The sequence below is a fragment of the Euwallacea similis genome, chromosome 21, assembly GCF_039881205.1.
Source record: "Euwallacea similis isolate ESF13 chromosome 21, ESF131.1, whole genome shotgun sequence".
In the NCBI taxonomy this organism is placed as follows: domain Eukaryota; kingdom Metazoa; phylum Arthropoda; class Insecta; order Coleoptera; family Curculionidae; genus Euwallacea; species Euwallacea similis.
In genome coordinates, this window is record NC_089629.1 from 252,339 (window position 1) to 274,312 (window position 21,974).

The 21,974-nt window shown below is 32.4% G+C and overlaps 2 protein-coding genes across 4 annotated transcripts; both read right to left on the reverse strand.

Annotated features, from left to right (window-relative positions):
* Positions 1–107: 107 nt before the first annotated feature.
* On the reverse strand, positions 108–21,687 carry Rok (Rho kinase). 3 transcript variants are annotated; one of them, XM_066400646.1, is made up of 16 exons: positions 21,434–21,687; positions 18,811–19,004; positions 18,522–18,646; positions 17,842–18,084; positions 17,130–17,340; positions 16,676–17,058; positions 15,485–16,451; positions 15,368–15,391; positions 13,884–14,185; positions 12,476–12,963; positions 12,156–12,420; positions 11,806–11,947; positions 11,572–11,749; positions 8,944–9,242; positions 8,577–8,796; positions 108–3,839 (listed from the first exon to the last, which is right to left on the reverse strand). In XM_066400646.1, exons 2-16 carry the CDS (start codon positions 18,989–18,991, stop codon positions 3,749–3,751), a joined length of 4,119 nt encoding a protein of 1,372 aa, XP_066256743.1. In that variant the 5' UTR covers positions 18,992–19,004; positions 21,434–21,687; the 3' UTR covers positions 108–3,748. The 3 variants fall into 3 exon arrangements, with proteins under 3 accessions (XP_066256743.1, XP_066256742.1, XP_066256744.1); XM_066400645.1 differs by having other exon boundaries at positions 21,429–21,686; XM_066400647.1 differs by lacking the exon at positions 15,368–15,391 and having other exon boundaries at positions 21,429–21,686.
* Positions 9,903–10,930, reverse strand: LOC136415995 (uncharacterized). Its single transcript, XM_066400948.1, has 2 exons — positions 10,132–10,930; positions 9,903–9,992 (listed from the first exon to the last, which is right to left on the reverse strand). The coding sequence occupies exons 1-2, from the start codon at positions 10,912–10,914 to the stop codon at positions 9,903–9,905; spliced, it is 873 nt and encodes a 290-aa protein (XP_066257045.1). The 5' UTR covers positions 10,915–10,930.
* Positions 21,688–21,974: the final 287 nt, after the last annotated feature.

Genomic DNA, 21,974 nt, shown 5'->3' on the forward strand with positions numbered 1-21,974 from the left:
CGCCAAAAAAATAATCAAAATTGGCTAAATCTCGAAATTATCATTAGGCACGTCCTAAATTTTGAATCGCAATCCTTTAGTCACCACTCAGAAAAAAACCAGATCAATAAATAAGAACAATTTATTTTTAAAATTACCCATTTTGGCTTATTTTTTATTTCATAATAGGTAGATCGAAGTATATACATAATTATGAAGTGGCCGAGGATGTCGCTATACAGGGTGTTCATTAATGTCGTGCTAATATTTCAAGGCGTGATTTCTCAGAATATTTTATGAAGAAAAGTTCATATGAACATCTCCTACAACAGCTTTAATTTTTGTTTATAGCGTGTTTTTTTCCAAAGAATTTTTTCCTTTTTTCTGTCAATATTTTTTAATACCTCCTGAACTTTTGAGTACAATCAAGTCACTTTATCAGCATTTTTTTGAAAATAAATATTGGAAAAACGTAATTCCTTCTGGAATAACTAAATTTATGTGTTATTAAATTAATCGCGAATACTGTTGAACGAAATCATTTGATTGTTTTAATTAAGAACGGTGCGACGAGAAAAGTGTAAGAAACCATTTTATGTAGAAATTAAAAGCTAATCACAAAAAAAAAAAAATATCGGAGAACGCGCATGCGAGGACGTCACTAGGGGGGCGAAAGAATAAAACTTTCTGATTAAAATATGAAACTTTATGCTATATTGGCGCATACTGAAATTAAAGTGATACCTAAAGTGCATCGAAGAATTTCAAAAATAACGATTTAAAAAGAAATATTTCAATATTGTAGCTAAACTTTTAAACTGTTGATGACACTCCTTTAAAAGAACTTTTCTTTATAAAATGATTTCGGGAAGCACGACATTAAGGAACACCTTGTATGTATACTTATATATATAAATATATATGTATAATTATTCAATCTTCGCAGATCGATACAAAAATAAGGCACAATGCACATTATCAGATAAAATTGTTGCAAAAATAATGTCTTAGATTATAATTATTACAGCGCTTATCTAAATACTTTAACTAGGTAGTTTGTACAATAAAAAAATTAACAAATATTCAACAAATTAATAAAGATTTTGTGATAGCAATAAAAGGAATGTGGATTAATATTAATGCGACACTTCCCGAAACTCAATGACCGTTTGTAATACCGAACTTAAGTCACAGATCCCGAAGCATCAAAAGTTACAAAGTTTCACTCATTGCAACAATCCGGAATAACAGGATAAAGGATTTTGTACCTACCTTTGAAATCATGAGGAATGAGCTAATTTAGGAAGAGTTTGACAAGAACATGAGGTGGAACTCAAGTAAGCAGGACAAGATATTTGTCGCTTATTTGCTAGATCAGCATTTACGAGCGCTCGAACCAAAATCTTTATGCAGGAAAACAGACGAATACTTTTAAATACGTATTGGGAGTAATTGTTGGTAATTTAAGTAATAAAAATAAGGAAAGAGATCCTTATTCTTAGATGACTTAAGTAGCGCCTTATTCAATAGCTAAGAAAGGCTTGTTCACTGTGGATTTTTTTCTTAAATTAGACGTGAGCTAAAAATTTTTCAAGTGCCCAAATCGCAATCACTAACAAATCCTATGGATGAGAGGTACCAATCTATATAATAGAAATATAGACAAAACATAGCACGCCACTATACTCTTCTAAAATGTTCAAATTATGATAACGGGTGATCATTAAAAAATATCTCGCAGTAGGCAGTGAACTATAAACGTACCGCGATGATTAAATCATTTACTATTTACCATTAAACATTTCATGGTCTAAGATATATCAAGATATCCATAAGACATGCCACGATATTCAAACATGCTTCTGATATTTCTACACCAACTTGAGGTTTCTTAACTGTTCAAACTTTTTTCCGGGGATTTCCAAAATTCTCTAAAACTGAACATATAGAACTCTTTTTCAGTATTAGCTTTACAAAACACTATTATTGGATACGTTAAATGACACTAAAGGATGCTTTTTCGCTTTTGTTTCTAAAAACGGTTGAATAACAGGTTAATAATGGTACGTATAGGGTTTATTATTTACCTTCTGAGTTAATCGGTCAATGCCATCATCCCTATTGCTGTCTTATTTATGGTTGCCATGGAAATAAATATCAAATAAATCGTCACTATGGATTTTATAATTCACGGCCTGTTGCGTTTTTGTATATTAGAATTAATATATGCTCAATTTAGATAAGTTTAGTGTAATTTTATAAAATCTAGTTAAATTTAGTAATGGAAAAATTGTATATATATTGCGGTTGTAAAATGCTTATGATCCTTGCGTCTTAGATCTCTCGGCACCGCACGTGATTTGAATTTAATGTTCGGATTTTAACGTGCATTATTCACGACCTTGGTGTGTAATGCTCCATTTTAGGTACATTGAGTTTGAAAATTCCTTATTAAATAATTTTGATTATAATTTGTATACTGCAATATATTAATAGTATAAATTAGGCAGTTGTTTTTTACCTATTCAGCTATTTAGCAAGAATAAGCATTTTCACCGTTATCAAACAAGCAAAGCAAACTGCCTCACAGCGCATTACAATTTCACTCTAATTTCAGCAGCATTTAAGATAACAGTCCTCAGATATTGTTAACAAACAAAATGAGCCTACAAATATTTCAGTTTTCATTACTACATATTTTACGCAGGTATGCAACGGTATTTTTTAGCTTTGCGCAGTTGGCCCGATCGAATCAAAATAATTAAAAGGTGATTTTTGTCTAAATTAAATACTTAATTTAATTGATTTCCGCTATGCGGTAAACAAGACAAATTGTTATGCAAGACGTTTTAATAAGTTTTGGAAATTCACGTCTAAAAAAGTTGAAAGCAAAAACGCTTAAAGTTCACTTATACATCGCTGGCGAATGGTTAAAAAATTATTTTGGCTTAATATTTATCTTGTTTCTAAGTTACGATTTTAATTCGTAAAGAGCAGATTAATAATTAGTAATCCAAACATTACTCACAGTAATAATTATTATCAACACGAAATTTAACTGACTAACGTATTTTTTGCTTAATTAAACAGGAACTTTATGCGTTTGGATCTTGAGGCCTCCATTTCGAGCAATAGCATAAACTACGATCGCATTAATTTATTGCTTAAAACTTCTTAGATACGTTTCAAATTCGATTGCATATTTATTCAGTTGAAATCATCGAACACTTGGTTTTTCTCCACTTTAATCATGTGGAGTAATTAACTGAAAAAAGGGTCTATTATTAAAGGAAGTCCTAACAATCACTCTCAGCAAATTCTTCCGTTTGGCAATATTATTGAAACACTCACAAGGCACACATTGCGACATAAATAATTAATGAACTCGGATTCGAAAATACCTGCTCATCTACCCTAGTCCAGTCAAAACCAGACTTCATTTCATTACTACTTCGTTGCCAACTTAAATGATTCAGACACAAAGAACGTAGTTTTCGCCAATCAAACAATTTTCTAATGTTGAGTTCTTTGAGTCCTTTCGTTCCCAACTACGTGAACACCAAATTAAATATTATAATAGTTGTGAAACACAACTTCGCGCAAAACAATTCATATATCACATACCAAAGGCTTAGTAAAGTCATCAAACTATAAGCGAACACAATCGCAACTTGAACAGCTGAGGCAGATGCTTAAAAAGTTATTTATCACTAACGGGCTAGGAAGCCACGTTGTAGGATCGCTTAACTCGAAGTTTCAACTTCTTGTGTCATTTGGCCCCCATTGAGGAATTGGCCGGCAACGTGGCTGACCGCTGCTGGGAGTTCATATATGGCTTCAAGCTGGACCGTGTAGATTCTCTGAGAAAAAATGAAATAATATATGCAAGTAACTACTGCAAGAAGTGTTTACCTATATTTACGTTCAAATTTTATAGTCATGATCTTAACGCAACGCACGCAACAAAGAGAGAGTTTTTCTGCATATTTTGGAGTTCCTATTGGACGAGTCAGACAAAGCTGCTTTAAATTATCAGAATTCAAACGATTAACATGAAATAATTTTTATATATAATTTCAAATATTAGAGAAATCTGAAAACGGATGCACGAGACGGAGGTTTCGAATCAAAAGTTGACGAATTGAAATTTTCCGAAATTCAACGTACGTATATTAAACAAATTTGAAATGGCAGTACTACAAAGAGCTTTTTAGGGCTGACAAACCGAATTTACTTACATTTTTTGGCATACTGGCTTAATATGTCCTAAATGGCTGTTCATTTATCATATCAATTAAAGCTCAACAGGTAGGAGCCGCCGAAATTTTCGTCAATAATGCCGCAAAAATAAAAGGAAAGTTGAAAGTTTGTTGTTGAGAAATCATAAGAACTGCCAGTTAAAAGAGCTTTTCCCTACAGTTTATTTTCGCAGAAAATCTACCAAGAGGTCTACATATATGATACGAGTTCATTATTTTGAAAAAAAATAGCTAATTGAAAAGGTACTTTTGTCCTTCAAAACCCTCATGTCCGTATGTTTGCTTTTATTTGAACTCTATGTTAATCCTTTTAAAAAAAATTATTTGCCCTAAGCGTAATTAGTTTTTGAACAACAAAAATGACGTATTGAACGGCGTGTGAAAGATCGGTGGTATTTTTAGTTTTATGTACAAAATATACAAAAATGAGGATGTTTCAGATAAAAAAGTTATACATTTTTAGTAGTGGTTTATGTGCCAATTATTCAAGGTGCTGCGAAACTGCATGTGAAATAGCACTTCAATTCTTGGCATATCTTCAGTTTAAAAAACGTTTGATTTGCCAGTTAGTTAATAACTGACAACTATTGCTTCTTAACTGGACAGTGAAGAACCATCTCTTAGAGACGTACCAAATTTATATATTTTCTTATCGATGCTCTATCGATTAAACCTAGTTTTACCGGGTTTCGTTCAGTCGATTTCTACGGTAATTGATGACTTATTATACATTATTTAAAAAACAAACAAGACAAACGTCCATATACGTGAAATTTTGTACAGAAAAAGTAGGAAGTGATCTATACAGAGTGCCAGGAAATTACAAGCAAATATTTTAAGAGGCGATTTCTTAGATAGAATTAAGATTATTCTTTGTTTCAATATGATGTTGCAAATGCTTCATTATTGATACACAGGACTTTAAAATTTTCAAATGAATACGAAAAAAATTAAACATTCTAGCACAATAATGCTTTCATTTTCACAGTCTATGACCTGAAGGGAAACTAAGGAAACACAAATTACTGATATAAGCGATATTATGTAAGGAAAATTTGACCAAAACACTGTTTTAGGGATTTAATAGTTTAATGAAATATGTTGAACATATACTGAAAACCGTCCAACCAATTCTAGTCTTTATTAAACTTACAAATACAATAAATACATTATTTTAATATAACAATATCTTTCAAAAATCCCAGAATACTCAAATATTTCAGGAGCAGCTTTAGTAAACATTTTCAAATTTCCTACAGGGAGGTGATTGATGATACTAGGATTCAATGATGATAACTGCAATGTTATGAAGTTTACAGCTGCCTAGATATTGTGCATACTTAATTTTTTTAAAGCAACCAATTCAGCCTCCCATAACTGCTTTACTTAAACTTGGTATAGTTTTCCAACCACAACTTTTAGTCAAAAGTCCCGTCAAATATTTCAGACAAGGCTTAAATAAAATGACAATATTTTCTATAACGGGATTATTTGTGACGCATAATTCAATTATGATAAAGGCATGTTGCCAAGTTTATTAAAGTTAACCACAATTAGCATCTGAAAAGAATTGACCTTCACAAATAACCTCCATAAAGAAAATTTGGTAAATTTTAGTGAAGCTCTTCCTGAGATATTTGGCCGTTCCGGCACTTTTGAAAGAAACTGTATATTCACTTATGGGAAAAAAAAATGGCAACGCGTGCCTTTGACCCTTTCTTAGATATATAAAATTAGTTCGGATATAATAAAATAAATGCGAAACTGCTTTTATTCTACACAATATTTTTAAAAACAACGAGCTCACTATTATTTAAATCACAGTCTATATGTAAAAAAACTTTTTCAGGTGATATGTCGCAATTTATAGGACAGTAAAACGCTATTATGTTAGTGAAAATTAGAATGGCTTGATCTGTTTAGTTAGGACGAGAATGTCTTAAGCTGTAGTCAATGTCAATTTTTTTTTAAATAGTACTTACTGGAATGCTTACAAAAATATTACCAAAACTCTAATATGTTTGGTCATAATGAATAGAGAATTGAAGTAAAATATCCTTTTTAAAATACAAGAATATCATTGATGAATCATTAATATCCCATATCCCCATAGGCCCACAAACTGAGCTTAAGAGTGACTTAAATTGACAATTATGCATATAAAATTATCAATTTAAACTACAATTACATCTGAGTTCGGCTTGAAACTATGGGGGTAAATGACTGTTAGCTGCTCAATGGTCTTTGTTACATATGTGCAAAAGTCCTTATTTTAACAAATGCTTCAGGCAAAAAAATAACGTACCATTCTACTCTACGAATACAACTGAAAATCTGTAAACCTTGCAGCTGGTGAAGGAATGCAAATTTTATATCTAACTTGCAAACAACGAGGTCACTCAACGACGTTTTACTTAATTCCATGGGGTGGGTGAATAAACGAAGTAAACGGTAATGTCTCAAAGATTTTAAATGATAGAGCTTAGAAATAAAAATCTTATTAAAGAATGTAACAAAGAAAACATTTAAAAAATATTTGATTTGCAGCGTTGCTAATTATAATTGAGAGATATGTAATATCATAGGAATTTTGAAGAACAACTCCTGAATTTGAGGCAATTGTTGGACACAGCCTTAATACTTAAGTAATGTTTGTTATGTTTAGTTTGCCCTTACGGTTCAAACCATGTTCGTATCTTTCGAGTCTTTGTTGACAAAGACTAAGTATTTGTATGAAAAATTACATATCCGCAATGGTTAGCTCGTTTCAGATTCATAAAACTTTTAAAAAATTACTATTATTTAATAGTCAATAATGGACACTTATCTTATATTACACCAAAGGTCAAAACCATTTCGCGGAAACTGGATGAAAATCATTCCTGCAAGATTGACAGTTTTAGGTTGACGTAATTGTGTTGCCACATTTTAAGGAAATTATTTTGTCGCAATTTTCAGAGTTGCTAGACTTTATAAAAGTTTGCACTACTTCACCATTTATACGTATTTCTATCTAAGGTGCACCTAATTTTAACAACTATCTACCAAACAGCTCGTTTTGTTGGTATAAGTACACTGACATGTTAAGAATATTTTGTAAATTGTCAACTTAAAGCAAAAATAGGAATAAGACCATCTTTGAGTACATTCTTTTGCGAGTGGGTACTTTTACCAATAACTTTAAAACTTAATATAAAGCTTAACAAACCGCTACAGAAAATGCAAATTTAAAAATGGCCGTCAAACGTTGTTTAACCGCTCAAGGTCATCTAAATTTTTGGTAAACTTTAGCTAATGAACTTATGGAGTTGCGTCATAGTTTGCCAAGCTTTTTAACATGTATTTACTGGATGAAACAAAAAAATAATGTCTTAACCGTATGTGGTAGGTCGGTAAAACACCTGTAACTCAACAGCATCAAAAATGTTTTGCTGAAGACGAAAAAAAAAGTTTTTCTTAGTTACAAACTTGCTTTTCAAACCGTAGCCCTATTTAATAAAAAACAATGTAGCGCCAGCTTAAGTTTTACCCCTAACAGAAACACAATTCAAAACTTCATAATTAAAATAAAATCTTATCTAACACATGCTGTCATTTAGAAATGGTTTTATAATTAATGATGCAATTCCACAAATTCAATACTCAGACTATAATTATTCAAATATAACTGACTGATAAACGTTTTTATTAGCTTTTCAAATATATGTTACTTCATTCAATTATATTATTAATGAATGCGAGGTGTGTTGAATTATATGCCAAGTAAATAACGCCTTAAAGGTCAATTGGCCAAAGTCCTAGTAACCTGACAAAGATTATAATATCCATTAAAAAATTAATTTAGAGTATTAGTCAGTTTCCTAGCCTCCATAAAAATTACCTTCTAAGTAAAGTTGCCAATACCCTAATCTAGTAGCTCTAAATGGTTAAAGCGATTTATTAATTAATAAGTTTGAATTTAAAATATTGATAATTCTAAAGTCTTGAAAACTAATGAAAACCCTCAGCACCTTTGGACTCAACGTTTTTCGGTTCCTTCTTTTCAGTTCAGAATGTACCAAAAATTTAGATGACTGTTGTTAAGTTTCATACTAAAGAAGGCACTTATGAAACATTGGGCAATACTTGATATTAACCCAAAATATCACTCAAATGCCTTTCAAAATGATTAAAGTGACACTATAAACCCTGATAATATCAAAAAATATTTAAAAAATTGAATATCAAAAATAACCACGCTAAACTACACAAATAATTTTTAAGCACCTGCTGCGTACTAAGTTCAAGCATCTAATAGGCAAATTCCCAGCCAGCCCAAACTACAATCCAGTCACTCACCTCGGTGATATCTTCGAGTTATCGGAGTTCGAATTATTCGCCTTGAAGCCGCATTTTTGGATTTTCCTACTTAATCTAGATACCCACTGCCTCTGTTCTTCATTCGTAGATGCTAAAAGTAACAGTTCTTTGGCGTACGAAGGATCATAATGCAGTTTACATGGCGGCACATTATCTTCTTTCCTATCCAGGTGGTCTTTATGAATTTTTATCCTACATCCTGCAAATGAGTGTATGTTTCGTTAGCAGTCAGACGTAAGAGTTATGGTTTACGCAAACTCGACTTTTTGTCAGCCGAAAGTTTAGTCGTTTACTAATAGCATGGCTTAAAGCTTTCATTATTTCCTAATTGTATTTAACTACTTACTTCGACATTCCAGGGCAGGTGGTGGCCTGAACATATGCCATATTTGCTTGGGGCACACCTCGCATGCCGTTGGCATGTGGTAAGATATATTCAGGAACTCGTGGCCTTTATGGGAGACGAACCCAGGTTTGTCTTCAAAACTACGGACCGATGATGTATCGAGCATATTATTGGGTTCCTCCGAGGTTTTTCGAGCTTCACCCTCACCCAAGTAGAGTAATTGAAAGATACGGGGAATATCTTTGGAATCTGCTCTAATTACGTCTCCTTGCGTGACAGAACGAACGTGAAATACTTTGCTGTAAAAGAATAAATTTATTTTGACTGAGAAAGCAATTTTCAAAAATTGACGACTTTTCTACAGGGTGATTCATTGGGAATGGGACATGACGAAACCCGAGATAGGGGACACCAAAATATGACGATTGGACGCAACATGCCTTATATCAATGTTGTGCGTTTCAGAGTTACAGGGTGTTGAAAGTTAAAATTTTATTTTAAAATTCCTTAATAACTTTTTGTGTTTTCATAGCATCAACACCAAAATCGGTGTACTTAGGTTTTGTAAGATGCCAAATAAGGATTTTGATCTAATTTTTACGAAATGTCTAGAGGGCGCTAGTTACAACCCACCGCTTCGATATATTTGGTCATATTTTTTTATGAGTGCAACTAAGGTCAAATTTTATTCAATGTATTGAAAGAGCGTTTATTTTTACGCAAAAAACGTATTCTTATTCAATTCCGATATCTCTCTTCGTTTACGAGATTTTTACCTATAAGCTAATTCGTGTCCTTCCATTTTAACTCGGTTTTATTAATTTTCAAATAAATATTTTGCCGTATTAAACAAATGAAAAGCCATTAACAAATGAAAAATAAGTTTTATTTAAGCAAATGTTCAAAATGACCACCTTCCACCTCAATGCACTTTACTAACCTTTTTCTCAAAGATCTTTTTATTCTAAATTGTATATCGACGTTCTTCTTAATTTCATCAGCTGCTTGTTGAATTTTTTGGCATAATTCTTCGCGAGTATTAATTGTCCCTTTGTATACAATTGCTTTCATACTTGACCATATTGAGAAGTCCAATGGGTTGAGGTCTGGACTTCTCGCAGGCCACGGAAATTCACTTCCACGACCGATTCATCGATGTGGAAAAACATTGTTTAAATGTTGGCGTACTTGGAGAGAAAAATGTGGAGCCGCTCTGTCTTGCATGAACCACATATTTTGACGTAAATATAATGGAACATCTTCGAGAAGTTCGTTAAGTTGTCCTTGCAAAAAATTTAAATACCGAAGGCCATTTAAATTGGCTGGAAGTTCGAAAGGACCAATAAAAAAGTCACCTATTACACCACACCAAATGTTTATCTTAAATTCGTGTTGGAAATGTGTTTCTCGTACAGCATTTGGATTCTCAAAATCCCATAAATGGCTACTTTTCCAGTTGAAAATTCCACGGCGTGCGAAAGTTGCCTCGTCAGTAAATAAAATTTTGTTCAAAAAATTTGGATCTTCGTTTTGTTCCTCTTGCAAAAATTGAGCAAATCTTAAACGAACAGAACGGTCTTCAACGAGCAAATTTTGAACAGGTGTTAAATGATATGGATGGAATTTTTCTTTATGTAAAATTCTCCAGACAGACGATTGACTCATTCCCATCGTTGCACTTAACCGACGTGTACTTAATGTTTTATTTTCAGCAATTCGTACTAAAACTTCTTCTTCCTGTTCAACCGGGATAGTCCTTCGAGCATCATTGTTTTGGCTTTGAGGGCGAAAAGAGCCTGTTTCTCCCAAACGATTGTACAGGTTTCTGAATAATTTGTGATTGGGTTGTTGTCGGTTGGGATATAATTCAAAATAACTACGTGCTGCAGCACGACCGTTAAAATGCAATTGAGCAAAAACACAAATCATATCGCGCATCTCACTAAAGGAAAAGTCATTATGCCTTGGCATTTTTACTTTTAAATTACTATTTTTTACTTAAAAAGAGCAAATGACAAGAAAAGAGTCTAATTACTTTGACAAGCTAAAGTAACAATGGTTAAGTAATGCGTTGCTATGCAAGTGAATCACAGCCACCTCCCTTTTTGAGGATTTAAAATGGCACAACACGAATTAGCTTATAGGTAAAAATCTCGTAAACGAAGAGAGATATCGGAATTGAATAAGAATACCTTTTTTGCGTAAAAATAAACGCTCTTTCAATACATTGAATAAAATTTGACCTTAGTTGCACTCATAAAAAAATATGACCAAATATATCGAAGCGATGGGTTGTAACTAGCGCCCTCTAGACATTTCGTAAAAATTAAATCAAAATCCTTATTTGGCATCTTACAAAACCTAAGTACACCGATTTTGGTGTTGATGCTATGAAAACACAAAAAGTTATTAAGGAATTTTAAAATAAAATTTTAACTTTTAACACCCTGTAACTCTGAAATGCGCAACATTGATATAAGGCATATTGCGTCCAATCGTCATATTTTGGTGTCCCCTATCTCGGGTTTCGCCATGTCCCATTCCCAATGAATCACCCTGTATATCTTCAGAACAATTTATGTTAAGGATGCAAGAACTAAAAAAGTTACAAAATAAACATTAACTTACCACAAATCAAGAACGATCACAGGATCCGTATTCTGCTTATCACTCTCCGAATTATAAAATATAATTTTCCTGCTAGAAACTACAACGTATTGTTTTTTCCAACCGTGTCTCCTAATATTTTGTTTTAAAGGAATTGATAACCACCCTTCGAAGACAAAATCGGAGTTCACATCATCTCCTATAAGCAGTAAAATATACACCATTAACAACACATATCATAATCAAGCAATTTACCTTCATTATCTGCAGAACTTAAGGAGGCTGTCTCACTATTTAAAGCCGCTAGTTTCAATTGCAGCTGCTCAATTTCTGCGTCTTTACTATCCAGTTCCATCTGAAGGCGATGTTTGTTAGCAATTTCTTCATTTAGTTGTAGCTAGGGAATATGACACAATGAACAAGATTTTCTAACTTTCTAATGTTTTCGTTTTACAGCAAAATTAGAAAAAGCCACGTATAAAACTCATTAGGAAATCCTATTTCACACATTAGGAAATCACTTATTGAAGTTTGCCTCAAAAAATTCATAAAATTAACAAAAAAGAAATTTGTGACCCAATGTAATGTATTGTGTCCATATTTACCGATAAATCCTGAATATTCTTCTGGGAAGTAGCAATTACTTGATTATACTTCTCCTTTTCCTGGCTTAACTCCTGTTGTAATTTTTTAAGGTCCTTTTCTTTCCGTCTTAAATCAATGCTTGATACTTTTGCCTTCCCTGGTTTCTCTTTGAGATCCTTCCTATTCATTATTTCATGTAACTTGTTAATGGCTGTTTGCTTCAGCAAACTTTCAGTCTTAAGTTTAGCTCGTAATTTTTCAATTTCATCGCTATTGTCGGATACCCTGAAATGCGTAGATTCATATAATCTAAAAACAATATTCCTCAATGAATTGAAACCTTTTGAGTTCATCCTGCAACTGTTTACAAAGCCGCGACAGGTCGTCCATTTCACGTTGCAGTTGGTCGTTTTGCCTTTTAACTTCTATTTCCCGATCCCGTACGGCATTTAGAGCAACTTCTTTTGCATTAATATCATTTCTGTGTTTGGACAACAGGTCTTTTAACTCCAATTCCTTCATGGTTTTCTCTTTCTCAAGATCGGCTACAGTTTCTTCCGCAATGGATCTGGCTAACGCCTCGGAATCTGCCCTAGCCAGAGCCAATTGACACTGATGCTTGAGCGAACTACGCTCTTCTTCAAATTCTTTGTTTACACGAACCTTCTCGTCGACCTCTTCTTTGAATTCCTGGGCTTGCGTCTTGTACAAGGTGGCAAAATATTGTTCAGTCTCTAGGGAATCCTGGAGCTCTTTCATTTGCAGCTGATCCATTTGCCAATTTCTTTTTACTCTCATTAACTCCTCTTCTATGAGTTTTCTAGAACCCTAATAAAAGGCACAAAATCGTAAACTTATAAATTAAAGGATAACAAATTATTTACATTGACGATAATCAGTGATTCCAAAAAATATCGTAAATTACGGAGAAAATTTCACTGCAGTAAAACGCTGGTATTGGTTCTTGTTTCACAATAGACTAATGAGTCTAGAAAATGAGCACAACATAAAATAGATAAGGATTTCTGGAATTTAAATATTGCAAAACTTCACTTATTTAATTATTTTAACACTATTCAGTATCTTTTAAATACGGTTATGACAAATTCTGGGACGACACACCTTTGTATAATATTTAAACATTGCATACACGGATTACTTTACTGTAGACACACAAAGGATAATCGATAATTGAGTGTGAGTAATTTTGATAATACTTCCGATAATAACTTCTATTTGTGATTTGATACCATTTAACAATACAACACAGAGTGTAAGCATTGTAAGTAAAATAAATCGCAAGTGTTTGTTTATATCTTAGTTCAGTTAGTGGTAGTTAACGGTAGAAAAAATGAATTTAGGACCAGCGAACACAGACAAAATCTACACAGTACACGCCTTAGTTATTGAAAATTGGTTCTTCAGTAACTTGAGTTTACCAGTATCTTTTTGTAGCTCAGTCAGCACAATGTGGAGTGCGAGTTAGCGGTCGCTCGTTAACATCTAGCAGGGTGTAGACTTTTTCTAGTGTTCATTAATACTCGTTATGTTAATAAATTTACGCAACAGCACAATTTACAGATGTTAAAAACTATGAAATTTTGTATGATAACAACTAAAGCACCTAAATAGATGATTCGAGAAAAAAGGCCTTTTTTTAAGAAAAAATTCCCCCAAATGCGAAATTGAAATGAATACCCGTATGTTACATCTTTACAAAAAATAGAATAAGACCCTTACAAACTTACCTGCAATTGCTGGATATCGGCTGCTAATTGAGCTTCCCTAGTCTTCAATTTGGTGAGCTCGTTGGTTTGTTGAGTTATTTCCGATTGTAAAATGGTTTTCTTCTGCTGTTCCTGTTCGACCTGGGAATGCAAAGCTCGTCCTTTTTCTATCTCTTGCCTATATTCGCCTTCCAATTTTTGCAGCCTCTGTTGAATTTGACGATAATCAACCGACAACATTGAGATTTGCCTTTCCTTCTCCTGGAAGTTCAGGTCTGCTTTTTGCCTTGCACTTTTCTCTTCGTTGAGTTTCGTTTGAAGCGCTTTAATTAAACATTTCTAATGAACCACACGACACATTTTTTGTGACTAACAAATAATTAGTGATGTATTTTCAGTTTACAATACAAATAAGAAAATGGACAACCTAGCTATCAACAAACTATATGATGACTTACAAAAGGAAGAATTTATGTACAGATTATGCGCTTCAGACCTAAATGCTGAAAAACAACAAGTGGCAAAACTTAAATCAAAAATTGTATTTCTGCAGGCAAAAATAGTAAAATTCCAAGACAAAAAAAAAGCTATTTAGAAAATTAAAATTATTTTAAACAAGACTTCAGCAAAGTCACCATTCTATTAAAAAGCGAAATAACAAGAAATGCATGTTCGGAAAAGATATTGGCATATAAGTCACACATCAGGGAATTGAAAAGTACGTTTCAAACAATGGAAAAAACTATAAGAAAATTCAGAGGGAAAACTTCGAAATCATACAACAAATAGAAAAATTGCAAGATGCAGCAAAATGAGCACATTATCACGATGATTAATCAGAATTAAAGAACAAGCATTGTTTTGAACACTAATAAGATAATTACCAATAACAATTCATGGTTTGTTTTACGGGAGATTTATTTTTAGGAAATACATAATTGTATAGCTGCACGCAGTAGTTGTTTTGTTGAATTTATGTTAGACATGCACTTTTTTCTATTCAATGCATGTTAAATAGGAAAAAACGTAAAATATGCAACGGATTCATTAATTATCGGAAGTACGTATGACATATGTAATATTTCTGAAAAGGAATTCAAAAGATATACGAATTTCTTTTTAAATCAACATATTGATGGCCATTTTTTCGAAAGCAGTCAGATAAATCTAGGTGATGTTACGTTTTAATTCCTTAAAATTTGACGTGGAATCCGAAAGCAGGTAAATATACATGGTGTTCTATCTCTTGTGTCATTCAGTATAGTAAATTCGACAGAAAAAATTATTCTTGCCCTAACTTAACAGTTTGTCATAATTTAACTGACTTTGTAACTCTTCAAATAAAAATTCGAGATTCCATGCTTACACTTACAGAACTATCACCCTATAAGTCGTAAATAATATTTGAATTCTCCTCAAAAACTACATGTATTTCAGGTGTGGAAAAGTCACTGGACTTACACCATGCAAACAACAAAGAATACTACCTATACAAATGTATTTACCAGATATTATTCTCCCCATAAGATCTGCATTAAATAATAATAATAATTTTAAAAATATTATTAAACACAAACTTCTCAACAATAAATCTTAAGACCATTGTTCCAAAAACGACTTACCTTTTACTACCTCCATGTTGGCCTCTTCCTTATTCATCATTCGACTTTTCTCAGTTTCCTCGTGCGCCTTAACCTCTAACTGGTATCTCTTTTGGGCAGTATTTAATTCTGCAGTTAATCCGGCATTCTCCTTTTCCAAATAAGACACCCTCTCACTAAGCTGAATATTATCAGTTGCTGTTTTATATTCTTTTTCTTTTGTGTTCTCCAGCTCGTGATTTACTGATATTAATTTTGATTCTAATAATCGTTGATTGTCCGAGGCTTGAGCTAAAGTATTTCTGGATTGATTCAGTTGTTCTTGTAACAAAACCACTTCATTTTGCAAAGCGTCCTTTTGATTTTGAAGCGATTGCATCAAAGCTTGGTACTCGCCCATTTTCATTTCAGAGTTCGTTTTGGCCATGGTTAGTTCTGTGGATTGTTTACGCAATCTCTGACAACTTTCTGTCTCTACTTTTAATTTTTCCTGCATATCAATTATTTGTTTTTCGAGCAAATGAATTTTATCATTATGCTGTTGATTGTTATTCATCTCTTTGGTTCTCCTACTCTGTTCCTCCTCGAATTTGTGCTGAAGATCTGACAACATTTTTTCGGTATTTTTTCTCAAATCACTTTCCGTATCTGCTTTTCTCTGCAACTCTTTACAACTATGTTTAAGCAACGTCAATTCCTTTTCGTACTTGGATATTTCATCCCTTAAGTCGCCTTCACGTTGAGCCAAGGAATCCAACTGAATTATTAATATTCGTTGTTTCGCTTCTAAAGTTTCTACATTATTTTTCTCTTGTTCTAATAATGATTCTAATTTACTAACTTGAGCATTAGTATTTTTATCTGTGTATACGTGATTACTTTTATTACTATCTACGACATCTCCAGGTAAAAGATTGGAATCTGAGTTATAAGTGAATCCTATGAAGGGAAGATGATTGCCAACAAAGGTATTTGGCACCGCAAACACCTAAAAAATCAATTACAAATATATGTATTACAGATTCATGAAATTAGGTCAAACTTGTTTAACTTGTTTTTAACATATGCCAAAAAAGTTTCCTAACTGAGACAGACGGTATAATAAATTTAGAACCTACAGAAAATAATTCAATTGCAGGGGAAAGCATGATTTTATGAATTCATTTTTTAAATTTCATCTATAATAATTTGGGCGTACAAAGGATAGTTTACCTCCTCAGGAGTTTCGTCCTTTTCGTAGTCGTCGAAATTCCTGGTATCGTCATCGCTCACCAACTCGGGAACAACGGGAGGTGCCGAATCTCTCAAATTATCAAAAGACCAACCCTCGGTATTAATGAAAAATGGATGATTTTTTATCTCTCCTACACTATTTCTGCCTAGACGCCGCGTTCTATCACACAAAAGACCCTGTATAAGAGATTTCGCCTCCTTTGAGATTTCCACTTCTTCCGGGAAAATAAGGTTACTTTCGTGATACATGATTTTGTTGTATGTGCCTAAGAGACTGTCAGCATAGAAAGGCGTTTCGCCGACTAGCATTTCGTAGACAAATATGCCGACAGACCACCAATCGCATTCTCTTCCATATATTCCTAAAATGTTAAAAAAGATATCAGTGTTGTCACAAACGTGAAAGATGTTTTATGTAAAAAAATTTACTTACCTTTTCCGTGGCTTTGCAACACTTCCGGAGAAATGTAGTCGGGAGTTCCGACGACGTTATTGGACCGAACTAACCCATCAGAATCCATCCTCATACAAGTACCAAAATCTGCCAGTTTCAAATGGCCATATTTATCAAGGAGCATATTATCGGGTTTGACGTCTCGATGAACGAACCCCATTGAATGTATGACGTCTAATGCAAGCACCACCTAAAGAAACGCTTTCTTCAATTAAACTAGATAACTTCTTAAATCTTTTCATTTCGTCGCCAATTGAAGGTAGGTATAAGAATTTATAGTCAATTCCATTCACAAGTTTAGTTCATAAATAATATTTTCTCATCTCTTTTTATTGAATGTAAATGAAGTACCATCAATACAAAGATAATGACACTGTCAAAATGTTTGCTCAACAGATATCACAAACATGGCTCATTGACAAAAATATTGTTATTGTTATATGGTCAGATTTATCAATAAATAATTTTCACCTATCATGATGTTTCGATAAAACCCTGCTATCGTTCCTTAAATAGCGTAAAACACTAAAGGTATTAGAGTTACTATATTCCATTTTCACATGCATAGATGTCAACTAATGTTATGGTATTATTCTGAGGGTATGATTAGAATGTGAAACTCAATATACATTCAAAAATTGATATTAGAGCAAATTAGACACAAAGGGGTAAACAAAACATTAAAACTTACCTCCATGGTGTAAAACTTAGCCCATGTCTCAGGTATTTCATAATTCGACATTAAATTAACTATATCTCCTCCAGGCATATAATCCATAACCATGTACAAATGCTTCGCGTCTTGAAAAGCATAATGCAGTTGAACTATCCAATCTGATTTCGCGTGAGCCATTATGTGACGTTCCTCCCAAAAAAAGGCGGAGTCAGATCTTTTAATCAAATCTGCTTTGCTTAATCTTTTCATTGCAAAAACCTAAAACAAAAATATCACGTTTTAGTTGAAGTTGCTATTGCGTTTAAATGAATAAAATGGGCACTTTAAAGTTTACCAAAATATGATCTTGTACAGTATACGTTTAAAGGCTGTTGCCGCTCTGCTAACTTTGAAATAAATTGACATACCAGTTAAAAAATTTGAGGAATAGTGTAAGACATAAAATACTACGTTTCGAAATAAAATTGATATCTGTAAGTTTTAAAATGGCGACCAGGAGCCAGTTTAATGTCAATAATTTTGTGGCAGAAAGTTTATAACATACCATTAGTCATAAAAAAATTGACATACAAAAAAATCACAAATAATAACAATAAAATATTGCTAATTTTGGCTTCTATTTTAATATCAATCTAGTCTATAAAGGAACAATTGGTCACTGTAATTAAACAACAATAAAACATGTAACCACTTACCTTCCTTGTGTGCTTATGTCGCACCAGTTGCACTTTTCCAAATGCACCACGACCGATAACTTTAATATGCTCAAAGTCATCAGTTTTCATTCTTAGATTAATAATATCATTGGCAAAGGCATCATCTATAATTTAATAAAATCTCTACATGGTTCTTTAGGATTGCTCATATTAAAATTATGAACATGAGAGCTAATTTATGATTTTGGAATACTTGAAACACAAAATTTTAATTTTCAAAAATTGACTTATACCACTTGTCTTTCTTACATAAAATAGTTAAACTTACACCTATTTAGGTACATTTCTACATTTTTTAACTTTTTAATGGCAGGATGGTCACAGTCTGTGTAAAGAGCTTGAACTGTATCTAAAAGGCAGTCAATATTGCCTTTGCCTTGTGGATCTTGAATTTTGCTCCTAAGTAAATGCAACCTCCTCCTTCGATCCTCATCTGTTATTTTATCCATTTTCAAAAATTATCTGTAAAATTAAATATGTAAGTTCACGTTAGTAGGTATAGGAAGCATATTTATTTGCAAATTTGCCAGACTTTACGCCTGCATATTACATAAAGATGTAAGATGTAGTAGTTTGCACTAGGTTATTTACCTATTGAAAATTAATCATAAACAGTAACATTTCAATTAAAGTTATGTTTTTTTAATACAATTGCATCAAAATGTAGCAGAAAAAGTGTAAGGTATTAAAAATACTTTTATTATGTTGAGCAGTACAATTTTGTTATTGCACAGATTTTTTCAGGTAGGTACCACAGATGCAATTTGTTAATTACAACTTTTTAAATCTTTCTACATTTTTCCCTTTCATATACAAGATGTTACAGAACAAACAAGAAAAAGAAAATTTAAAGACAGACTGTACATTTACAAATATGAGAAAAAAGCTCATATAAACATAGGTCAGAAAATGCTCCGTTTTCATGATACGGGGTATTTTAACTTTTCCGTCTTCAATAGTTTATTTTACATTTATCGAAAACCCGTTGAAATATTGAGATGAGTTTTAGTACACGCAAATGTATCATTAAAGGTCACATTTACGTGTACAAAATTGTTTTCTAAAGCACTTACATCGGTGGCATTCATGCCGGTAAGCCTTTATGTTTAGAGAGAAAAACTGTACGTCACTGGTTTTTACAAAAATTAGTGTCGCTTTATTAAAGTCACATTAATTCTGCTTAAAAAGTGCCTCTTGTACTTTTTCGTTGCGGCAAACCGTTTTCGAAATAAAAATTATTATTATGAATTATAATTATTGTATTAATTAAAAATCCATTATTTCCGGACCCATGTTTATATGAACTTCTTTTCATATTTGTAGATGTACAATCTGTCCTTAAATTTTCCTCACAACATTCTGTAATACCTTGTATTATGAATGCCCTTATAAGCACACCAATAGTGTCAGTATTTTTGGTCTCCTTAAGTGAGATGTTCCTGTATATCAAAGTAAATAAAACAAAATAAATAAATATAAAAATAAATATGTAAATGAATAGAGCAAATTTTTATATACACTATACAAGACTAAACAATATACTCTTTATTTATTGATATTTGTACAAAATATTAAAATTATATCTTTAATGACTGTAAAGATATGTAGCTGTAAAATTTCTCATGTTAAAATTACCTTTTTTCATTGAAGGTCAAATACACGAAAAACGCTGAGACCTAACAATATGACGTTATACACAAAATGTGTTTAGGGATGCAGAATTTAAAAGTAAAATAATGTACAAGGGCTCTTATTTAATACAAGCAAGTTGACAACTATTTCTGGTATCAGAAATGGTAAATTGAGAATTTTAGGTAAAATAATTCATGTTTACTTTAACATCAAATTTTCAAATTACATCCTACTATACTGAATAATTTAAGCAAATACATTGTATACATATATTAAAATACCGTAATGCAACATAAAATCACTTGCTGCATACCAAGGAAATTTTGCTGTCATTATAACTACTATTGTCTAGTTTTCCAAATATTGTGTCTGCTCATCAAAATTTTTAAACTTTCAAGGGAAAATTATACTATTCATGTTTATGAGAGAGAGTCTGCTTGTTGGAGAGATTTTATATATGAAACATATACAATTAAACAATAATTGTCTGATTATTAAAGATGTATGAAACTTTTAATGAAATCTTAGAATGTATATTCTTAAACCGTTTTGTTCTAAAAATAAAAAAGTAACCTCTTTGTTTACCCAAAAATTCAAAAATATGCAGAGCACTGCTGTTACCCCGATTGATACGAGGTGTATCAAAAAAACACTACTTTTCTTGCTAGGGTTTACTTTCTGTTCTGATACTGAAGACAATGTATTTATATCTTGGACATTATTGCCCCACTATTAGACTGACAATTTAAGTAAAATTCTGAAAGAAAGTGACAATGATTTTTTTAACAGGTTTTTGTTAAACAATAAGCAAAATGTTTCAATTTATTAACAAATTCGAAAAGTTAATGAAATATTTTAGTGCAGTACCTTAGTTGCCACAGAGGCCCTGAAACTCAAGCTCTTGTAGCATGGTTGTAAGAAGGTTAAGCTGGTGCAACCAATTTTGTTCCATTGGTAAAAATGAGAAATGAAAGTATTTATCTTTTAGTAATCTTACAATACCAAAACGCATTGCATACAGATACTCGGCAATGCGTTTTAGATGCATTGATGAACATCTTTGTAAAATTACATATTTACTTAACATTAATTAGGGAGGGAGTAGGGAGACCTTAGTTTCTAAACTATTATGAAAATATTTCACATAACACGGAATTGAGAGGCAGTAGTTACAAATAAAGCGATATCTCTGGTCCTGAGTACCAGAAACTCTTTGTTGGTAATATTAGGATTATTCTGTTATTCTGGTCTTACCTTACCAATCGATCCAAATCAAACAAACCAAAGAGCAAATCAGTCGAAGTATGTCGGGTATCCAAAGTAAAACGAAATATATCTTTAATTATTACAATGATTGAATACTTTCCGATGTGTCTTAGCAAACATAATTATTTACAAAAAAAAATTATATTCAAAAGCAAAGTGTAGCCATTTTTCAGTTTTCACTTATTAATCATTTTATCAGAGACATTTTAATGAAAAGTCAATCAAACAAAATCAAAACTGAAACCGAAAGAAAACTGCAAAAACGACAATGACATAAATGACGTGAATTTGACATACCAAATATCACAGTCATGCCGACGATAAAACTCAATTCCTCGTCAATATGTGTATGTCGGGCTGCCTAAAATCAAATTCTTAGTTTCGACAAAAAGAACGTGATTTCTCATATGTAAAGAGCTTGATGACAAGCACAAAGCCGAAAATCTCCAAGAAACCCTTATATATCAGTATCTTTCTCTCTCATGTGTACCATTCCTTAGGGTTGACAGAAGACGGATTCAGGCAACAACAATG